Source organism: Cynocephalus volans, chromosome 6, assembly GCF_027409185.1.
Source record: "Cynocephalus volans isolate mCynVol1 chromosome 6, mCynVol1.pri, whole genome shotgun sequence".
In the NCBI taxonomy this organism is placed as follows: Eukaryota; Metazoa; Chordata; class Mammalia; order Dermoptera; family Cynocephalidae; genus Cynocephalus; species Cynocephalus volans.
The window spans coordinates 119,048,171-119,069,588 of NC_084465.1; the positions used below are offsets into that span (position 1 = coordinate 119,048,171).

Below are 21,418 nucleotides of genomic sequence, written 5' to 3' on the forward strand. Positions count from 1 at the left end.
AAGAAAATAATAGAGCTCGTGCCAGGCTCCAGCAACTATCACAAAGGTGGTATAAGAATGTCTGAAGTCTGGAAAACGCTGCCCCCCAAACATGTGGGAACTAAGCTACTGCTTGGAAGACAGCAGTAAGAGGTTCCTGGGCCTGTATCCAGAGCAGACACCCCTAGTTTTCTTATTTGGGGAGCGCTCATGGGAGCCGGTGGCCATGGGCTCTGAGGTGAAACCACTGTCAGCTCCCCTTGATTCGAAATGCTTGGGAAGACACAACCAACTGACTTGTGCCGAAGAAGTCCACGTGATGCTCAAGCCCCAGATCACCCAACCAGCACTTCTGGCCCGTGTCCCCTGGAAGAACATACTCAGTCATAGCTCCCTGCCCCTCGCCCTATCCCATTATCCTGCTGAGAAAGCCCCTGGGAGTGCAGCACTGGACCAACAGCCCAGCTGTGCTGCATGACAGGCAGCAGTTACCTCTGAGATGCTAAGTTATTTCCACTCACTGGTGGCTTTTACCCACCTTGCCAAGCTGCCCATGGACTACAGAGCACTTCAGCTCATCCATGCAGCCCATTAGAACAAAGTGGCAACAGGGCTGGCCTGCAGCAGCCTGGCATCCAGACTGGCAAATGATAGGCATTTGGTGTATAAATGGATTAATCCACCCCAGAGTTAGCTCTAGAAGAGAGAGTGAGTCCCACAGGTTGAAGTTGGCTGTGTGACCTTTCAGACCCCTCCAGCCTGACTCACAGCCCATGTGCTTATCAGTCCCCACCCCCCTGCTGCTGAGCCCTCACACACAGAGCCGGCTTCCCTTCCGAGTCCTCCAACAGATCCCGATCAATAGGGAGCTGTGTGTTCTGCCCCCTTCCCCACCCACTCTGTTGTTCAGTCATTCAGGAATGATTCACAGGAGGTCTCACCAAATGGAAGAAAGTCATTCTATAGTCCTTTGCACCAGATTCACGGAACGTAACCAAACACATACATAGTAGCACCTGTTGGGCATTGACTCTGACCCAAAACTGTTAGGGACTCTGGGATGCATCTTCAAATATGGGGGAGCTTCAGCGAGTGCCTCTTTACAGCAGCCCATGAAGAACACACCCACCACAGCATCTTCTGGTCTCCTGGTATCAGCCTCACACCTTCCCTAATTTTAGGATAAATGCTTTCAGGGAGATGGCATGGGTAACATTGAAAAATCTCAAATGGGTACGGCTCCCTGACTAATCAGCAGAAATTCCTGCTGGCCACAGAGGCAAAGATTCTGGGAGGCTCCCTGCCATGGCAGGCATTCACCATGTAGTCACTGGCTCTGTGTCAGGTCCAGTGGATCTCAGGATGGGCTGGGAAAGCCAGGTCTCCACTGCAGAGCACATGTTAGGGGAGGAAGTTTCCAGCCAATACAGAAGCATTATATCTCATTGAATACAAGACACCATCAATGGTAAGATACACTCTAATTTCAGAGTTGTTAAAATGTGAACAAACAAACTTGCATCTTAGACTCTCTGATAAGTGATATTTGTACATTTTTAACATACAAAAGAGCCTTCATGTGTGCCACCTAAAAACACTGTGAATGTCAGGAGTTTTCTCCATCTAAAATATCCACATGCCAAAGATTTGGCGGCAAGCCCGTTCTTCAGTCCTAGCTCTCCCACTGTCCAAGCTCCAGGGGGAAGGGAAATCAGCTCTTCGAAAAGCTTCCTTGAGGGATGACAGTTCTGCTGGTCAATTCTGAACGTTCTTCGGTGCCTGACAAGAACTGTACCTGTGCTGGAACTATTATATCTCCAGTGTGCTGCAAGGCTGACAGAGTGCTACAAGATGGATGGAAGATTTATGGGCCCAGTGGTTTCGTTCAATCAGAGTGCATGACATTCTCCTGGACCAAGGCAGGAAAACTCCTTATAAAGGCACAAGTCTGCATAGACACTGTAATTGTGCGTGCGTGTGCCCCTGTGTGTGGTGCACACACCCACATCTGTGCACAGCCAATGAGCACAGGTCTGTCTGTTTCATAGCTTGATTAGTTTGTTCAAAGATGGCAAAGCCTTTTGCATTAACTGCTTCATGCAGAAGTACCCTTACCTTCTGCCTTTGGTTTTATTTCTTCCTAAAGTTTGCCTTTCCAGAGTTTGGCTTTGCTATTAGAATATGATTTTTTGATTTAAATGAGCTGGATAATGTAATAGATCTTATTTTGTGCTTTTTATTCTTTTTATTGCTTAGACAGCAGCCTCTGGGGCAAGTACTGGGTTTTCTTTTCTCTCTTACACAGTCCCAAGAACACCATTGATGCTGAACAAATAAATAACCAGAGTTGTGAAGTCTAAAATTTTTAGAACAGGCTCATCTATCAAAATTTGGACACTGGAGCACAGAGTCAATTATCGTGTATTAACTTACTTTTGTTGGCATTTCGATACATTTAGAAAAGATTCACTTCCTCCCCACCCCCATCCCAAAACTAGCAAAATTGAAGACACTTTAGACAAAACTCCGCTTCCCCTGTGACCCTAAAAACTACTGGACACAGCCCACCTTATATCTCTTTATAAAATATAAAGATAACAAAGTCTGTCTCACATCCAAACTTTGATAAAACAATAGCATCCTAAATATAGTCTTAGATTTTGAGAAACATTTTCACATAAATTGTCCTACCTGATTTTCACAAGACTGTAAAGCAAGTCAGGCATCATTCTTATTATTAAGGTGAGCAAACTGACACCCAGAAATGTGATGTGACTTTTTATCAATGCAAAAGGAAGGAAGAAAGGAAAGCAGGGATGGAGGGAGGAAGTGAGTGGGGGAGAGGAAGAGAGGGAGGGAGGGTGGGAGAAGGAAAAGGAAAGCACGAAACTATTTTTCTAACGATTGATTCCTCAGTCTCATTTGGAAACAGCAGCAAGGACAAAATCTAACAGTTTTAACACTAATAGTATTAATGTTGGTAGGTAGTGAAGTAGTAATAGTAATAGTTGTAACAGTATTAACATTACTGTCTTACATACTTTTTCAGGGCACTTTCATATACAGTGTTTCATTCATTCCTCAAAACACACGCCTAGGGTAGTTTACTGCAGGTCTCATTCTATAATGAGGCAGCTGAGACTCAAGAAGGTCACCTTTCTCCGAGTCGCACAGCATCTCTGTGACTATCTCTGGTCTTCCGACAGCAAGTGCTCTTCTGTTTCTCTCATCAGCCTGACCAAGCAGCTAGCAGACACTACCATGCAGGCTCAGCTGCTACCTTGGGGAAGAAACTTGAAGAGGAAAAGGCGGGCCAGATGCGTAGGTGAAGTAAGCATCAGAGATGGGACCACAGAAAGATACCAAGTAGGAGGGATCCCACTGCAGAGGGCTGGGCTCTCTGAGGGTGGCCTGAACTGGGCTGGTCCCCAAAAAGGGGCTCAGGCTGCAGGCAAGGAAGGTGATGGCTCTGTCTCCTGGTCTTTCTGGCTAGATCACTCTGCTTTCAGTTTTATCTCCATTTACCCACAGAAATCCCTCCTTTGGTTGAGGGTAAAGTTTTTTATCTTTCTGTTGTCCATCTGGATTTGGGCCTCCTGGCCCAGGGAGTTATCATCAGGGGCTTCAATGTGCACACATCATAGTAAGGTCCGCTGCCTGCAAGTCTGCAACTCCACCTTTGGAAAACACAGTCCACTGCAATGGGTACCAGGGTTCTTTGGCCAGTGAACACTGGCTTTATGAGGGCAAGCTGTGAAATGATAAGGGCAGTGGGCAGAGAGAGCATCCTGTCACCCATGTACCTAACTCATGGACTTCAGGAAGAAAGTGAGAACATGGGTTTTAAAGAATCCCAGAAATTCCCATCATTTCTGCAATTATATTACTTGAGTGATAACAAAGCATAAAGCACATACAGAAAAACGTCCTGGAGATTATGGAAACAGCATCTAAATGGGGAGTATTGCCTTGTGCAGAGACGACAATCCACAACCTAGACCCTTGACTCTGGGTGTGGATTTCAACTGGAAGAAACACAATCCACACCGCCCCTTCCTGACACTCTAGGCTTCCAAGCCTTCCTGGGCAATGATGGAGATGGGCCAGTTATGACCAGACCAAGGCTAATCCTTCTCTTAGAAATATAAAAGGGGAAAAAAGCAGTATGTATATGGGGGGTGATAGAGAGAGAAGTGGAGCTGTCAGTGTTCTCGATGTTAAATAAAACCTACCAAGACTCAGCTGAGAATTTTAGCAGAATCCAAATGTGCTAAAAAAAAAAAAAAAAAAAAAAAAAAAGGCACGGCTCCCATCTCTAAGGTTCACAGCTAAGCTGGCTTAGAATCACACATGCCAAGGTTAAAAATAAAAAGCAGCCATCCCTGAATGACATGGGCTTCAGAAAGAAGCTTGAGGTGTGCTGTTTGGTGCTGGAGGGAGGAGAGTCTGGGCTCAGAATGCAGGTGCTTTTTGGAAGGCACATTATCTAAAAGCCAGATGTTCACAATTTTGCTATTTTGTACTTAAAAGGCACTTCATACTGGTGAAGGGTTTCATAATGATCTTTGGATTTTCCACCAAGGAAACCCTGGCGTGCCCTGGACTACGGCCACGGCTGACCACCTAACAGGGCTCTGCTGTTCAATGCAAACACCTCCCCCACCCTGGGGTCTGGCTCAGACAGTGGCCTCATACACCTAGATGGGACGCCTGTGGGTCACAGCTTGGAAAGCACAGTGTGCCATCAGCACTGGCATAGAGCCAGACCTGCCACTCTATGCCACCCTACTCCATTAACCAGACATAAAGGGGCCGGGGCCACCCACAGGCCAACTGTCCCCTGCTGGGCTCCACTGGAGACAGGCCACATGTTCACCTCCTGAGGACAGTGCATGCCCCACCCCTTGTCCATAATCCAATATGCTTATGACCTCTATTTAAAACAATATGCTTATGACCTCTACTGCCTAAAGGGTTTAGTTTTATAAAAATAAAAGAATTAGCCTCAGCTACTGTGTCAGCTACCAAGTTACCCCTCCCCAACTCCATTACTATGCAGATGCTTCTAGAAAGTCTTCAAGGGGTCAGGTGAATTGGGAGAATTCTGTGACTCGTGTGTTATGGGGAGGCCATACATTACACCACCCCAGGGACACCCTGATTTGGCCCACAACGTAGGTCGATCCTACACTTCAGCACCTTACAGGGGTTGGGAGGCAGACAGGCATCAAAGAGAGTAGGCTTCCACCTTACAGAAGCTTCAGTCTATCCCCAGACACCACCAGCCTGGGTATCTCAGCCCCAGCAGTGCAGAGGGGGAGTGAAAGTCTACATATGACTGGCTTCCCCCAGGACACTGGCCAGCCTTCACTTGAGGTGCCCACCAGTATTCCAAATCCTGTACCTTGGCCACTGGTTTAGAAGCATGACCCAATGTGAAGTGTCTTTTTTGACACCTTTAAAGCACTTTAGAAGAAACTTGGAGTACTTGTGGGTTAGCTCAGTTGGTTAGAGCGTGGTGTTGATAACACCAAGGTCAAGGGTTCGGATCCCCAAACCAGCCAGCCACCAAAAAAGAAAGAAAGAAAGAAAAGCCTTAGGAGGCATTCGGGGCAAGGACTGTTTTCCTGCCCACTGTGATGGATGAGGTAATAGAGGCTGGGAGAGTTTGAGGAGCTTGCACAAGCTAGCCGTGGAGCCAAGACTTGAATTCAGGGTTCTTTCCCCTACTCCAACACCACCGATCCAGGGTCAGAGCGACTGGGGTCGCAGCAAATACCTGGGGCTAGGAATGACACGACTTCGGGGGATGACATCTCATTCGGCCTGAACTATGAGGACCTCTCTCCAGCACAGCCCAGCTCCCAGCGGGCTCTGTCCTGACTTTCCCTTTCCAGGGTCCTTCAGGTGCAAGAGACCAGGAAGGACCTACCAAGGGCCAGGAAAGGGCTGTGTTCAGGCAGTGCATGTCCTGGCCTGTTCCTTCCTTGGGCACCCTGCTCCTTCCTAAAGGCTGGATACGGAGCCAGCCCTCCAGTCTGCATTTAGGTTTAACTGGAGGTCTCCCTTCCCTTACAGAGACTCCAGTGACAACAGGGAACGCCCTTTGCAGTTCAAGAGACCGCGTGCCCATCTAGAGATAATCACTGGAAGTTCTGGGTAAATCCTTCTGCTGGAGTCCCCCTCCCTTCCCCCCCACGCACCCCGTGTCAGCCTGAACCCACACAATGAGCTGAGTTCAGGGATCAGAGAAAATGCAGGAGATGCAGCTGGGGATGGAGCCCCGGGGAGAGCCGGCGTACGGAGCGGGCTTCCCCTGCTTACCTGTACCAGTCCAGCCCGCGGCCGTAGTTCCTGTCGAAGAAGTGGGGCTCCGTGCCCAAGGCCCGCACGTCCGGGTGCACGCGGATAAACTCCAGCACGGCGCGGGTGCCTCCCTTCTTCACGCCCACGATGAGGGCTTGGGGCAGCCGCTTGGTGCCCGGCTTCGGTGAGCCGGAGTGGTTGGCACCGGCCAGGCGAGGAGCGGGCGCGGCGGTGGCGGGCGCGCTGGGCTCGCTGGGCGTCGGCCCGGGGGGATCGCAGGGGCGGGACTTCTGCAGAAGTTTCTGGCCGCCCGCGCTGGGGCCGCGGAGGCAGCGAGGGGCGCCAAGGAGGCGACTCCGACCGAGGTCGTCGCAGCAGCACAGGAAGCTGTAACACAGGTAAGTGCAGGAGAGCGACAGCGTGAAGGCGAAGAGCAGCCTGCGCGCCCTCCGCGGCTGAGGTGGCCCCGCGCGGCCCAGGACCCTATAGGCCATGGCTCCATGGGCCCGCGCCGGGGGTCATGGTTTCCCAGGGGCACCGGCGGCGGAGGTGCTGTGGCCCTGCGGTCGCCTAGAGGGCTTGCGCGGCGCTGCCCCGGCCACGCTGGTCGCACGTAGGGGGCGCCGTCTTCTCCGGGCGCTGCTGGCCGGGGCGCGCACCCTGCCCGGGGACCCCGGGGGCGGTGGCTCCTCCGGGAACAAGCGGCTGCGTTCCCAACATCTCTCCGTCCTAGGCGATGCGGCGTGGGGCAGCAGGGAGGCTCTTGGCGCCCCTCGGCTCTTACGCGCGCCGGGTTCGGAGCGCGCCCAGCGCCCGAAGCCCCATGCCCGGTTCTCGGCCGCGGCGGCGCTGGCTGGCGGGCGGACCGGACGGGGGCGCTGGCGCCGCCGCGCTCCGGCTCCTCGGGAAGTGCCGAGCGGAGCGCGCTGCCGGCGCTATTTAAGGAGTCGCCTGACGTCAGCCGCGCGGGTCCCCCGAGCCCGCGCCGCGCCGGGGGACCTGGCCCGCCCTCTGCGCGCCCCCTTCTTACCCCTCCCAGGCACTCACCACCCCAGGCCCTCTCCACGCAGACCGCTCCCTAGGGAGCCCTGGCCAGCTTGGAGCGATGAGGGGAGGGTGTCGAGGCGTGTGCTCCGCCGGGAGGGGACATCCTCACCACGCTGGCCTCTCGACACCCAGGGGTAGAAACCCTGGTCGAGATCGCGCCAACATCCAGACCACACATAGACCCGGGCGCATTTGCAAGCGCCCTGCCCTGATGCGCGGTCCCACCCCACTGGCCCACACACGCACGCACATTCACAGGAGCACACCCCAGCCCGCACACACCCCTACGGCACGCACGGAGGTGAGGAGGAGAAATGCCCTGACCTGGGCATAGAAGCACCAACAGGGACACTCCCCCCTCTCCCGCCATCTGGCCAAACGGACACACACAGCTCGGAATCAGACATCGTGCCGGGTGCGCACACACGACCGGGACTGGGACACACGCTGTAGACGAGTAGAGGGGAGGAGCCGAGCGTGAGTGAGATTCCGTGACTGTTCATCGAGCGCCTTCGCCCCCCGCGCGCTGACTCACACTCCGGCGGCTCGCTCTGTCTCTCACCCGGGATGCGCGCGCCCCCACCCCGTTGTCACTCCACCTCTCCCTGTGCCCAGCCAGAGTGTGAGCCCGGGAGCAGCCGGCTCCGCGCCAGGCGGGTTCCTCTCTTAGCGGCCTCCCCCTAGCGGTGGACTGATCCGGGGGCGGGGGGGGGGGGGGGAGCTGTCCAAGGTACCACCGCGTCCCTAAGGGCCAGGGTGCCGCGGACTGCTTCACGCAGTGGACTAGGAGGAGGAAACAGTGGACAGGGAAGACTTATCCAGGAGCTGTCCCACTTCGAATGATTATTAAGTGACTGCCCATGGTACAGTTCTCAGTGACCAAGCCCAGAACAGGCTTGAGTGACAATACCCAGTACTACCCTAAGGGACAACACTAGTACCTTGGATCAGAACCCTGCATCAACAGGCCTAAAATGGCCATGACCAAGAACACAGCTGAGTTGCCCCTCTGCAACAATGCCAAGTCACTATGCCCAGGTGTTCACAAAGTGAGTACCCCCATAAGACGTCTGCATGATCACCGTCATCCCTGCCCCCATCCGGGACATGACTGACTTCTTTCTTCAGGGCATAATCTGATAATAAGCCTCTGTGGACCTTAGCACAAATCAGGAAACATTTTGTCCCCAAACCAAGCCCATCCCTAGAAACCTTAGACCAATCCCTCTACTTCAGATAATAAAATAGCTGCCAAATTTGTGCCGAGCACTTGGCGTGTGTCGACCCATTTGCTATTCACCACAGCCTACAGGAGTGTTACCATTATTCCCACATCACCTTGCTTTCATAATTCTAACAGTAACTAACATTTACTGAGTGCTTGTTTTGTGCCAGTATTGTGTTAACTACTTGACATGTATTACCTCATTTATCTTTGGAGACAGGTATAATTATAATTCCTAATTTACAGAAAGTGAAAAGAAGGTTTAACAAACACATACTCAGCAATTGGCAGAGCTGAGATTAAACCCAGGCAGTCTGACTCCAAACTTCAAGCTCTTAATTGCAGTGCTCTTGCCACTCCCTAACTTCCTTTGACCATCATTTACATAATTCCATCCTAGGCTCCTCTCCCAGATGTGAATTATTTAGTCTATGTCTCTTCTAAAATCTGGAACCTGGCACTGAATGAGGAATTCCAGGTATAGATTGAAAAGTTCAACAGGACTCTTACCTCCCTTCTGTAAGCTCTATTTCTAGTAAAGCCACCAAAGACTCAAGTGTCTTTTACTTGTAGTTACATCACACTGCTGACATCTCAAGCTTGCAGCCAAGTAACATGTCTAAATGTTTCTTACAAGTGCTGCTGATTAAGGCCCATCTACCCCTTACTGTGCTTGTACAGTGGACTTTTATGGACCCAACGTTTATGACACATTTGACCTGATTAAATTTCATCTTGTCTCATCAGTGCACTGCTCTGGTTTTTTTTCAAATGTCTACTTGAATCTCAAGTCATGATGTAGCTTTCATTTATTCAAAAAAAAAAGTAGAAAGATTGTATCCCAGATTTACCCTTGATTCCAGGTGTACTTTGGGCAAGTGGATTGCCCTCTCTGGGCCTAAATTTTCTCAGCTATAAAATGGGGAGTTATGATTAACCTCAAAAGCCTCTTGGGGTTCTGATGCATAATTCTATGATTCTATTATCCAAAGCATGAGCCACTCTCTTTGTATCACGTCATCTCCACATTTGATCACAATTTAATTAACTCTTCACTCAAATTGTTAATAAAAATGTCAAAACGAATGTGTTGAAAAGAGTTCTAATATATACTTTCAACATTTTTTCACACAATGAGACTGCTATTTCTGCACTCCATTGTTAAAATTACAAGGTTAAATGTGCAGTAATCCACTCTGACAAGCTCTTTTTTTTTCCTTAGGAAAAAACCAAAAACATGGATACAGCTATTTCTCATAACTGTGTGCTTGACTCAATTTTTAAATTATTTTTAATCTTTAAATGCATAAACACTGAAATTCCCGGGTAGTCAGACACATCAGAGCCAGACAGGTTTTTCTCTTCTAATTGTCAACCAGAGTAATAACCGTGACTTGGATAGAAATTTTCAAGGAGTGAGGCAGGGAGTGGATGTGCCCGTCCATCATCCCATCCCTATCTTTTCACAGTAGCACCATGATTCTCCTTTGGGAGTAGCAGGTAGGATTATGTTGAGTTGTGTGGTCCGTCAGTTAACACTCACTTAAGCAAAACATGTGTTTATTTTTCTATCACATGGAAGTCCAGATGAAGATGACTCAGAGCTGGTGTGGAAGCTCCATGATGTCAGGGAGCCAGACTCTTCTGTCTTGTTGCTCCACCATGTTTCCTCCATTCTAAAGTCACCATGTAGTCCAAGATGCCTTATTCATCTCCAGCCATCATGTTCACATTCTGGCCAGCAGCAAGGAAGAAAAAGACAGAGAAACACATGCCATGTTGCTTTAAGGACATTTCTTGGAAGCTGCCGGCATTATTTCCACCCATATTCCATCAGTCAGAATGTTGTCACATGGCTTTCTAGCTTCAAGAGATCCTTCAGAGTGTAGTCTTGATTTTGGTGGTTATGTGCCTGGCTAAAACTTGGGGGTTTTGTTACCAAGGAAGAACTGAAGAACAATTATGGAGGACAACCAGTAACCTCTACCATCCTTGGAGAAACAGTTTTCCCTCATTCTTTTCCTAAGTGGTTGTGTGGGCTGAGCCTAGTTCACAGACAAACATATAACCAAGCCCAATGCCATCATTTTCTAATCATATATCAGTGACAAAAAGCAACTCAAATCTTTGCAGTGAGAATACCACAGAACTTTTACTGAAACTGTTGGATAAAAGAAATTCTTTTTCTCCTGAGATGATGAACTAGTCTAAAGTAATCCTGAGGCTTCCAGTGGTCATCTCTGCCATCAAGAGGGGAGACTCAGAATAAAGCCAGTGAAGAGGAAAGCAGGTCCAAAAGATGGAGTTTCAAACTGTGGATGATATCTTTTGAGCCTCTGAATCTAGCCAAGGTCCCTGGACTTTTTCCTCCAACTGATTGGTTATCTTTCTGTCATTTGCAATCGAAAGTGTCCTAATACAAAAACAAAAACAGTTGCTACTTCAATTGCAAGGAATAATGACCATTCAATACAAAACATTAGAGGTGGGGTGGGGGCTTGTTTTTAAGGATAAGCACAGACCAGGACTGGAACGCTTCCAAATTTGAGACAGTCATAGGATCCAGCTACTCTACTTTCTTCCTTTTCTTTACTTCTCTTTGTATCTTATTTATTTTTGTCCTCACACTTAACTGTCATTTTCTCTTTATGAACCAATAAGGGTTACTGAGTTACGAGCAATGGAAACTGACTTTGGCTAATGTAAGCAAGAAGAGGAACTTGGGATAGCTTACACGTGAAAAGAACATTGAGGGTGCTCACAGAATTAAGAAAGCTGAGAAATGGGCTCATAAATAAAATAGCAACCACAGAACACATCGTGATCCTTCCTCTCCCCTTTCTTTTTCTGAATTTCTGTTTCTCTTTTGCATCAGCATTATCTTGAATCTTCCTTCCATTCTAATGCCCTGCATTTAAGACCTTGAATTTGAAATTATAAAACAGGGAAATTTGTTCTCCATTTAAGTCTTTGGAACCAGTCAAGCCTATTATTCAGTTTTAATTCTGTGTAAGTTTTAAATCTTTTCCGTAGAGCAGAGTTTTATAAAATTTGAGAAAATGTTCAAAAAGAGGGTGATTTCTATGAGGTGAAGGGAAGTGAAATGGAGTTACACGGTCTGCAGTCCTGTAAAGTGCAAAGTTCACAGCTGAGCCAAGAGGGCATGAATGAATATACTACATTTAAGAAAGAGGTCGGGAATAAAGATGAGAGAAGATTTTAGTCTACTTCACTCTGTTGATAAAATCAGAGGGCCTCAAGGGGCCTCTGGATAGTGCCTATCAGTATCCAGAAAGGAGCCAAATCTGGAAGTCTAGGGAGCATGGTTGATTTCAAGTAAGATTGCAAGCTCTTTGTCATTCTCCATACTGGTTTCTTCTGTTATTGGCAATAATAGTAATTATTATTATAATAGGCACCATTTATTGAGCATTTACTCTGCACCAGGGACTGGGCTAAGCATTTAGATGCATTACCTAATTTAACTCTCTCAATAAATCAATAAGGTAGGCATTATCACTATCCTCTTTTATAAATAAGGAAATGGTCTTGAGCAGGTTGAATTTTCCACATTTTCACAGCTGCAGCCTGGGGAACAAGGAAACAAGTGCAAAACAGCATGCATGGGGAGATCCAGGATGAGCTTTACCCACCACACAGTCTTCCCTCAGTTCAGACTGTTTAGCACCCCCACTTTCCATCCTGCATTATTTAACCCATGCTATCTCATCTCACCTGATCTTGCAATCTTGCCTTCCTCATGCCACTGTAAACTCCTTGGGGACAGGGACTAAACAGCCAGTTCCAACTCAGCCTGGTATGTGGAATTTGGATTGCACATTCACTTTGGGACTGCCTTGGTTTTTCTATCACCTTTTTTCTTCTTTGATGCATCATTAAATATTACTCCTGTTGGGGCTTCCAAGGAAAAACTAATATTTCCTTTCAAAATGTATTCAAAGTAGATTATTTGTAATGTCAGGGAAGATACCAAGCCTGTTCACTTGCCCAATAATATGACAGAGCTGACTCAGTATTTTTTTTTAACCAAATGCAAGCAGATATGAATGACATTACTGGGCTAAGAATTTAGATGCATTGCCTAGTGTGTTGTTATCCCCATTTCATCAATTTCCTGAAATACAGACCTTAGTGGTATAGGATGGGGTGAATGGAAGAGTATCTAGCTACAGAAAACAATATAGGACATATACGAGTATTTGTTGATTTGTACTGATTTTTTCCCTTTAACATTTTTATTATACAGATAATATATCCTCAGTGTAGAAACAAATGAAAATACTGAGAGGAAAAAAGGGGGAAAAAAGCCCCCCCGAATCATAACACCCAGAAATAACTATTGTTAACATTTTATTTATATCCTTCTAATTATAAAAATATTTGTTTGGTTGCTTATGGATCGGGCTGTATCTACTGTTTTGTAAAGTGCTTTTTTACTTCACAATACTATGAATCTACTGTATATGGTTAAATACAGACTTATGTAATAGTTCCAGTACTTTCAGAAAGAGAAAATAACATTCTACTGGAAATGTTAGATAGAAGGTTGGTGTAAACCTACAGCTACCGTGAATGGAGAAATGCTAACCTGCATGTGAATTAATTCAATACAGAAGTTAAGCAAAGTGAAAGTAAAAGACTGAGTTATGACAATAACGCTTGAATTCCTGGATCCAGCTTTGCCTGCAGCTATACCTTTAAGAGGCAGCAAAACATAGTGATTAGGGGTGAAGTCCCTGGAAGGAAACTGTCTGGGTTCAAATCCTGACTTTTCTACTAAGTTAAACAAGATAATAAATGCAATGCACTTAGAGCAGAGCCTGGCTAGTAAGTCCTCAAGAAACATTAGCCATTATTATGCTGAGAACTTTTCAATTACATCTGTCAATAAACTATCTTTTTGGCTTAAGCCATTTTGATTGATACAGAGATGTACTTTTCAACTAGATATGCATCTTTCAACAAACTTGAAAATTTTATTGGCAACAAAATAAAATCAACCTCTGTTCTTAATAATCGCTTAAAACCCCTCCTGATTTGAATCCAACATATCTCCCTGATACTTTAAATGTTTCTAGGAAAGTAACTAAATATCCTCTCTGGACATAGCTCATGGCAGGTGCTCAATAAGTGCTTACTGGACAAACAGATAAATAATACTCTCAAACACCCTTTGCCTGCAGGACAACACTTTTAGCCACGAGGACCTGGTACAACTTATCTTAAAGGACTGAATTCTTTGTTTATTGATCACTTCCTTCATGTCCTCTCTTCCCTCTTTATTAGTCTAAATTTCATAGATAAACATGATAACCAGTTTTTTGCTTATATCATCCACTCCCTTGACCTTCTCTCACTGTGCTGTATTTCCTGGTTGCAATCAACTTTCTTCCCACTCAATTTTTGTACCCACACAACTTAACACAGTGAATGTATAAGCATGATGACTAGCATCACTTAAAATTCATCATTTCTATTCTCAAGTGGACCCTTAACACTTCCTGCCAAGCACACTACTTTTCCTAGTCCCTCATTCTCAAGTTCTCCTCTATAACTATTTAGTATCTTCCCTCCTCTTCTCAAACTTCTAACACCACTATTCCCACCAGCTGATGACCCTGCCTCTTACCTCACTGTAAAATAGAAGCAATCAGAAGAGAAATTTTACCACCACCTCTACTCACCTACCTTCACCTATGTCCATATATTTTACCAGCTCTCCTGTTAATATCACTTTGTCTTGTTTTAGATAAAACCAGCCCTTCCACTTGTGTGCATATCCAATCCACTCTTGTCTTCCCAGGGACATGGCTCCAGCATTCTTCCCTTTCTTTCCTACATCAATTTCCCCCTTTCCACTGACTCATTCCCATCAGCATACAAGTATGTTGTTATTTCTTCCATCTCAAAAACGAAAAGAAACTACCCTGTCTTGAACTCACCTCTCCTTCCAACTAGAGCTCCATTTATATTCTTTTCTTTACAGATCAATACCTCTGAAGAGTGATCTCTACTCACCAACTCTTCCCATTTGCCCTTGAACCCATTCTAATCAGGCTTTCGCTCCCACTTTTCTTCTACACCTATTCTTCTCAAGGTCACCAATGACTTCCATGCTGCTAAACTCAAGCTGACTTTTGATTCTTGTTGTTCCTACCTAGAAGCAGCAATTGACACAGTTGGCACACTTTTCTTCTTGAAATGCTTTACTCACCAGGATTCCAGATGCCACGTTCTTTCAGTGTTTCTATCATCTCTCTGCTTCTCCTTCTATGCCTCCTTCAATGGTTTCTTTTCACCTCCCTGACCTCTAACTTGGAGTATCCCAGGGATCAGCCCTTGGGCACCCTCTCTTTTCTACCTACGTTGATATACCACATATATACTGCTGACCTCAAATTCTCATTTCCCCTGAACTGTCTACTCAATGTCTCTACTTGGATGTCTTACAGACATCTAAAACTAAGCATGTCCCAAACTGAATTCATACTAGTTCTCCAAAACCTGCTTTTATCATCATCTAAATAAATGGCAATTTAGTCTTCTGTTTCCTCAAGGCTAGAAGAGTCTAGAATTAGCCTTAACTCTTTTTTTCTCATACTCCACAGCTGATCTCTGAGAAAATTCTGTTGATTCTCCCCTCAAAATATATCCTGAATTTGACTGGCTTTCACCACCTCCATTGCTATCAGACTAGTCCAAGTCACCTACTTTCTCATCTAAATTTCTGCAGGAGCTAATTTCTTTTGTCTCAGTTCTATTCCCACTCTTCCATGCTCTCCTTTGGATTGCAAGATGCTTGAAGTCTGAAAACTACATTTCCCGGAATCCCTTGCCAGGTGGTTTCCAGTAAGATTCAACCTAACCTCTTAACGGGAGGCCTGGCAGGAGATGGAAAACAGTTGGAAGGGAGAAACCACGTTTTGCGTCTAGAGGTGTCCCCCATAGTATTAGCAGCAACAACAGTGGTGGTGAAGTGCAGACTTCTAATTTCCTTTTCATGTAGCATGGTGGATGAATATTAAAAATTAATAAATTGAAGCCTATACCCTCAGCAGTGCAGAATTCATAGACTCTGGCTCTAACAGGTATAACAGACTCTCTACCTTTCATATAATTTTGGGTCCTCCAGGATCATGCAGTGTTAGTGAGTGTGATCTTCTGGCTTCCTGCAAGGTGAATGTGGCCATGGTTCCTAAGGCAGCAGTAATAGTAGCCGATGCTCAGCAACCGCAGTGATGTAGCAGCCATGGGCTCTGTTAACATCTTTCTCCCTTTTCCTCCTAAAGCCTATTGGTGGTTTCTGCAGCTATCAGTTTTTAAGTAACTTCATCCTTCCCTTTTTTCTCCTTGAGCCCTTCCATCACTTTGGAACCAATTCCCTGTATTAAATTCTTTCTGTTTGAAATACCTACAGTAGTTCTGTTTTCCTGAGCAGACACCAACTAATACAGCCTTCTAACAGGTTTTCCTAAAGTCCAGTCTCAACAACAAGAAGAATTCTTCTGTTCAAAGCCCTCTGTGAATTTTACTATCACTCATAACACCCCTGGGGTTAAAGACTTGTCAACCTGGTAAGAATTTTTCTGAGACAATAAACCAAAATTACACTGCCAACTGCCCAAGTCACTCCCCTCCACCTTGCCCCACACTATTCTCAAGAAACTAGCAGATTTAGAACCGGCCCCATTCAAAAATAAGAAATAACCAGAAGGCTCTGGCATGGGACCCATGAATAAATACTACATGAAAGGACGATTTTAACCTAATTCTCCTTTCTAATACTAACACTGTGCCACTTCCCACCACTCTCTTTGAGGTCTCCCGATTCGAAGCTCATCTAAATCAATTTTCCTATAGAATAAGTGACTAGAGAGTGGGCAGCCCTTTTTCCTGGTTGTGTGCATGGCAAGGGATACCTGGGGATCCAGATGTTCAGACTCGTGCTTCCTTTCTGCTTTCCATGGTACCCAATGACTGCAAGTGCTGAGCCTTTTGAGGATTCTCTGAAGCAGTATTTCCTACTTTAGGCATTCTGTTGTACCTTTCCTGGCTCTTCTGTGTCAGGTACTGCTTCCAATTTTTTTTTTTTTTACTGTAACCTCACATTTGCTGTTGTGTCCTGTCACCTTCTATGTCCTTGGAGATTAATACCTTTATTTCATTCCTGTAGACACAGTGGTATTGTGAGAAACACAATCTGTGACAGAAGGGTTCCAAAAGAACCTTGAACTTCTCCAACAAAAAGCATACAGTTGGTGACTCTCGGGCTAATATCTCTGTGCCAAAGAGGCTGCTCCTCCGGGTCTGAGTCTTCAGCCCTGGCAGTTTTCAGATGTGGACCCTGCAGGCAGCAAGCAGCAGGCAAGTAAACAGTTTAAGAAGGTCAGCTGGTGGGTAGGTGGGAAACCTAATTAATTTGTACTATACAAGTAATACATGAATCATTCCTTTTGTAAAAATGTAGAACAGTGCAGCCAAAGATAAGGTGCCCTTTGACCACACCAGCACTTTTTGTGTTCTCTTCCTCTCCCCAAAAGCTACTAACATTATCACAGTTTAGGTAGTATACTTTCAATCTTTTCCTTATGCTTTCATGTATGGAAACATAGAAAAGAAAACAGCATACTTTGTTGGGGGTTTCAGGAAGAGTGTGCATACGTGATCATGATAGTCTGCAACTCGCTTTTTTTACTCAACATGTTAATGCCTGTAGACTCAATTCAGTCTCTTCAAAGTATTTTTATCATACGTATGATACCTCAAGTTGTCTCCAGTTTATTTATATAATATGGTTTATTTAGCCACTTCACTGTTTAAGAGCATTTAGCTTTGTGTACATTAGGATTAAATTTGGTTGCATATAACTGAGAAACCCAGTTTGAACAGGATACAAATGTATTTGTCTCATTTAAAGGAAGTCTGGAAGGAGGCGGTCTGGGTCTGTATGGCAGCCCCATGCAGTTATGAGGCACTCGAGCTGCTTCTACCTCTCTGCAACGCTGGACGTGTCCCGTGCTGAAGTTCCTACAATCACATCCCCAGTCCTGGTGACAGCGTGGAGGAAGGGAAGAAAGGTGATCCTCCTCCGTCTTGAGAAGATTCGATTCCCCAGAAGCCTACATTAATGTCTGCTCAACTTTCCCTGGCTAGAATTTAATCACTTTTCACACAGAAAGCTGGGACACGTCCTCTTCTAATGAACAATAATGTTAATCGGTTCTGTGGTTTTGTGGTTTCCTTAATTATTATTTTTATGTTTAAATTTTTTTTAATTGACACAAAATTGTGTGTACTTATTGTGTACAGCAGGATGCTTTGAAGTATATATATATTGTGGAATGGTTAAATCTAGCTAATTAACAAATACATTACCTCCCATAGTTATCATTTTTGTGGAGCAAACACTTAACATCCGCTCTGCTTACATTTTTCAAAAAGACAATATGTCATCATTAACTATAGTCACCATGCTGTACAATAGATCTCTTGAGCTTATTTCTCCTATCTAGTTGTAATCATGTTCTTGGACCAACATGTCCCCAGCCCTCTCTCCCCACTACTCTTCCCAGCCTCTGGTAACCACCATTCTACTCTCTACATCTATGAGATCAACTTTAAGTTAGAGCATGTGTTATTTGTCTTCCTGTGCTTGGTTTATTTCACTTAACAAAATGCTGTCCAGGTTCATACACGTTGATATAAATGACAGGATTTCCTTCTTTTTTTTGTGGCTGAATAATATTCTACTGTGTACACACCACATTTTCTTGATCCATTCATCTGTTGGACACTTAGATTGATTCCATGTCTAGGCTATTGTGGATTACACTGCAATGAACATGGGAGTGCAGATACCTCTTCAACATACTGGTTTCATTTCATTTGGATATATATCCAGTAGTGAAATTGCTGGATCACATGTAGTTCTATTTTTAACCTTTGTAGGCACCTCCATACTGTTTTCCATAATGACTGTGCTAATTAGTTCTGTTGTTTTGAAAGAGGAAGTGGATAGGAAGTAGGCAGTTAGCAGTTTCTGCCTCAAGTTGTTTACACTCTGTTTTTCTTACAACAGTGCTTTAATGAACATCTTTTAATATAGGGATCAGTCAAAATATCCCCAGACAATTAGAACAGATCCTGGCCCTAGGACTGGAGGAGGGTTCCAGAGCTCCCTCTGTGCCAGTCATTAACTCTATAGTTGCTGGATCACAGGGAGTATGGGTCTGAGATGAAGAGAGCAAAGTGGCCAGAACAGTGAGGGTAAAGGGCACTTTCAGGACTTGAGGTTGGGGCCATATCCCAACCAAAAGAGAAGTATTTCAATATTTTAGCACTTGGTAAAGGCTTGCTTATATTTGTTCACTGTGTACACATGGTAGTATGTCTCTAAAGTAACTTCACTGGGCCACAGGGTGTGCACGTTTTAAATTTTAATAGATTGTCTCAAATTCACTTCCAAAGTGGCTATACTAATCTACACCCCGCCCCCGATAATTTCCCCAAACCTTATCAAGTGCACACATTAAGAAATTATATTTTAGAAAAATTTTGCCTATCGTATGAGAGAAAACTGATATCTAATTGTTTTTATTTGCATTTCTGTATCATTGAGAGTGAACTTTTTTTGTTTCTTGGCCATTCAAAATTTTTTGTCTGTAAATTGACTGTTCACAGACTGTGACAATTTTCCAGGAGTTTATTTTTGTATATAAACTGAGATAGTGCTCTAAATTTTTTTTTTCCAATTGGATAAGCAATTGCCCCAAATCAATTACTGAATAATCCTCTCTTTTCTCACTGATTTAAAATGCTACATTTCTCATTTCTGGACTCTCTCTTCCATTCCATAGATCTATTTGTCAATATTTACAAACAGGATTGTTTTAACATGCATTAATTTTGTAATATTTTTATATTTTTTGAAAATAATATTCAAATAAGAAGAATTTCTTGAATTCAAGAAAGAGGAATAGACAAAATACTTCTGAAAATGAAAATAATGATAGCATGCCTTTTGCCAGATCTTAAAGTAAATTATAAAGATACAGTAATTAAGACAGTGTGATATTAACCCAAGAAAGAACAGACAGACTGAACAAAGGAGCAAAAGAGAAAGACGACACACAGGCCTGCATGTCCAGCACATGATGGAGTAGGCACCTCAGTGTTGGAGTTGAGGCAATTTGTTTGCCAGAACAAATTCCAGGTGAATAGAAGCATTTAATGTTAGAAATTAAGCCATGAAATAATTACAAGAACATTTTGAGATAATGACTAACTTGTTAAATATAAAAGTAGTGGAAGATACCATAAAAAATAAGACTGGTAAATTTTGGCTACATAAACATTTTACACCTGCATATCTAAAATATAAAAATCTCAAATAAAATTAAAAGCAAATAACACCAAGAAAAATATTGGCTATCTATATGACAAAGTTTAATGCCAATTATTATACAACATATATATGTATGAAAACATTGGATTGTATATCATAAGTATGTATAATTACAATTAAAACTGAAAAAAAATTTATATGAGCGCCACAATGGAAAAATAGTCAAAACACACAAGGAGCCATTTCAGAAAAGAAGAAATGACTTATATACACATGGAAAACTTGAACATTAAAGAAGAACAAAATAAACTAATGTTACACAGGAATTATTACCTGTCAAGTTGGCCAATGTTTCTAAAATGGTAAGCTCCAGGCTGTCAAATTTATGGGAAAAGGACACAGTTTGGCAATGTGTATTATGGACTTTGGAAAGTATTCATACCTTTTACCCAGGGTAGAGATTGATCCCAAGAAAATAGATTCTTGAGCGGATCCTAAGATGGCAGTGGCTGCGGCGGTTGGCGTGGAGTAGCTGAGGTGGAAAAGGCGGCCACTGGGCCTTAGGCAGCTGGGAAACTTGTGGACCTTTCTCTTGCCGTCTCTTAAGGGAGGACCGCTGCTGGTGGCTGGTTGTGGGGGCTGACCGCCACTTTGCCCTTGGCAGGAGAGGCTGCCTCATTTACAGTCAACAGCTTTGAAGTATGGAGCAGGAAAAGAACTGTTTCTTAGCTGCAAAAGCGAGTCTCTAAACAGGGAACATGCACCGGGTCTGCCTTGACGCTGCCAGGATCCTGGAGGCCAGGGATGCGCTGAAGGTGGCCAGCTGCCCTATTCAGGATTCAAGGGTTCAGGACGGCATAAAAGAAGATTCCTGGGAGCACCCAGGCCACGCCGCGGGACCGAGTGAGCAGCCCGAGGCAGCAGCAGCTGAGAACGGGGATGGCGATGACGCAGAGGCAGAGAAGAAGCTGCCCGACCCGGGACAGCCCCGTGAGTGACCCCCGGCCCAGTGCTGCTCACAGGGCAGATGACCCCCCGTGTGGAGTTCACTACCACACGACCACCCTTACAAGAAATCCTCAAGGGAGTACTGGGTTTGGTTCCTGAAAAATAGCTACCACTGCCATAAAAACCCAAGAAAAATCAAAACCCACTAGTATAATAAAAATAGCATTCATGAAGAGAAAACAAACAAAAAAACGCTATCTACAACCTAAGGAACCAACAAACACAGAAACCAAACAGTAAATCAGAAAGCAAGGAACAAAAGACACCTAAGACAACCAAACAACCAATAAAATGCTAGGAATACATCAACACCTTTCAATAACAACTCTTAATGTAAAAGGCTTAAATTCCCCGATCAAAAGACACAGACTGGCTGGCTGGATCAAAAAGGAGGACCCAACTATATGCTGCCTACAAGAGACTCACCTCACCCATAAAGATTCACATAGACTAAGAGTGAAAGGATGGAAAAAGATTTACCATGCAAA

At 44.8% G+C, this 21,418-nt stretch overlaps 1 protein-coding gene across 1 annotated transcript in view; it reads right to left on the reverse strand.

Moving 5' to 3' along the window:
- The window catches only part of HS3ST2 (heparan sulfate-glucosamine 3-sulfotransferase 2), a 100,653-nt gene extending 93,874 nt beyond the window's left edge, over positions 1-6,779 (reverse strand). Inside the window, exon 1 of the mRNA XM_063101211.1 lies at positions 6,304-6,779. Coding sequence (XP_062957281.1) covers positions 6,304-6,779 — 476 coding nt within the window. The remainder of the gene's footprint in view (positions 1-6,303) is intronic.
- Positions 6,780-21,418: the final 14,639 nt, after the last annotated feature.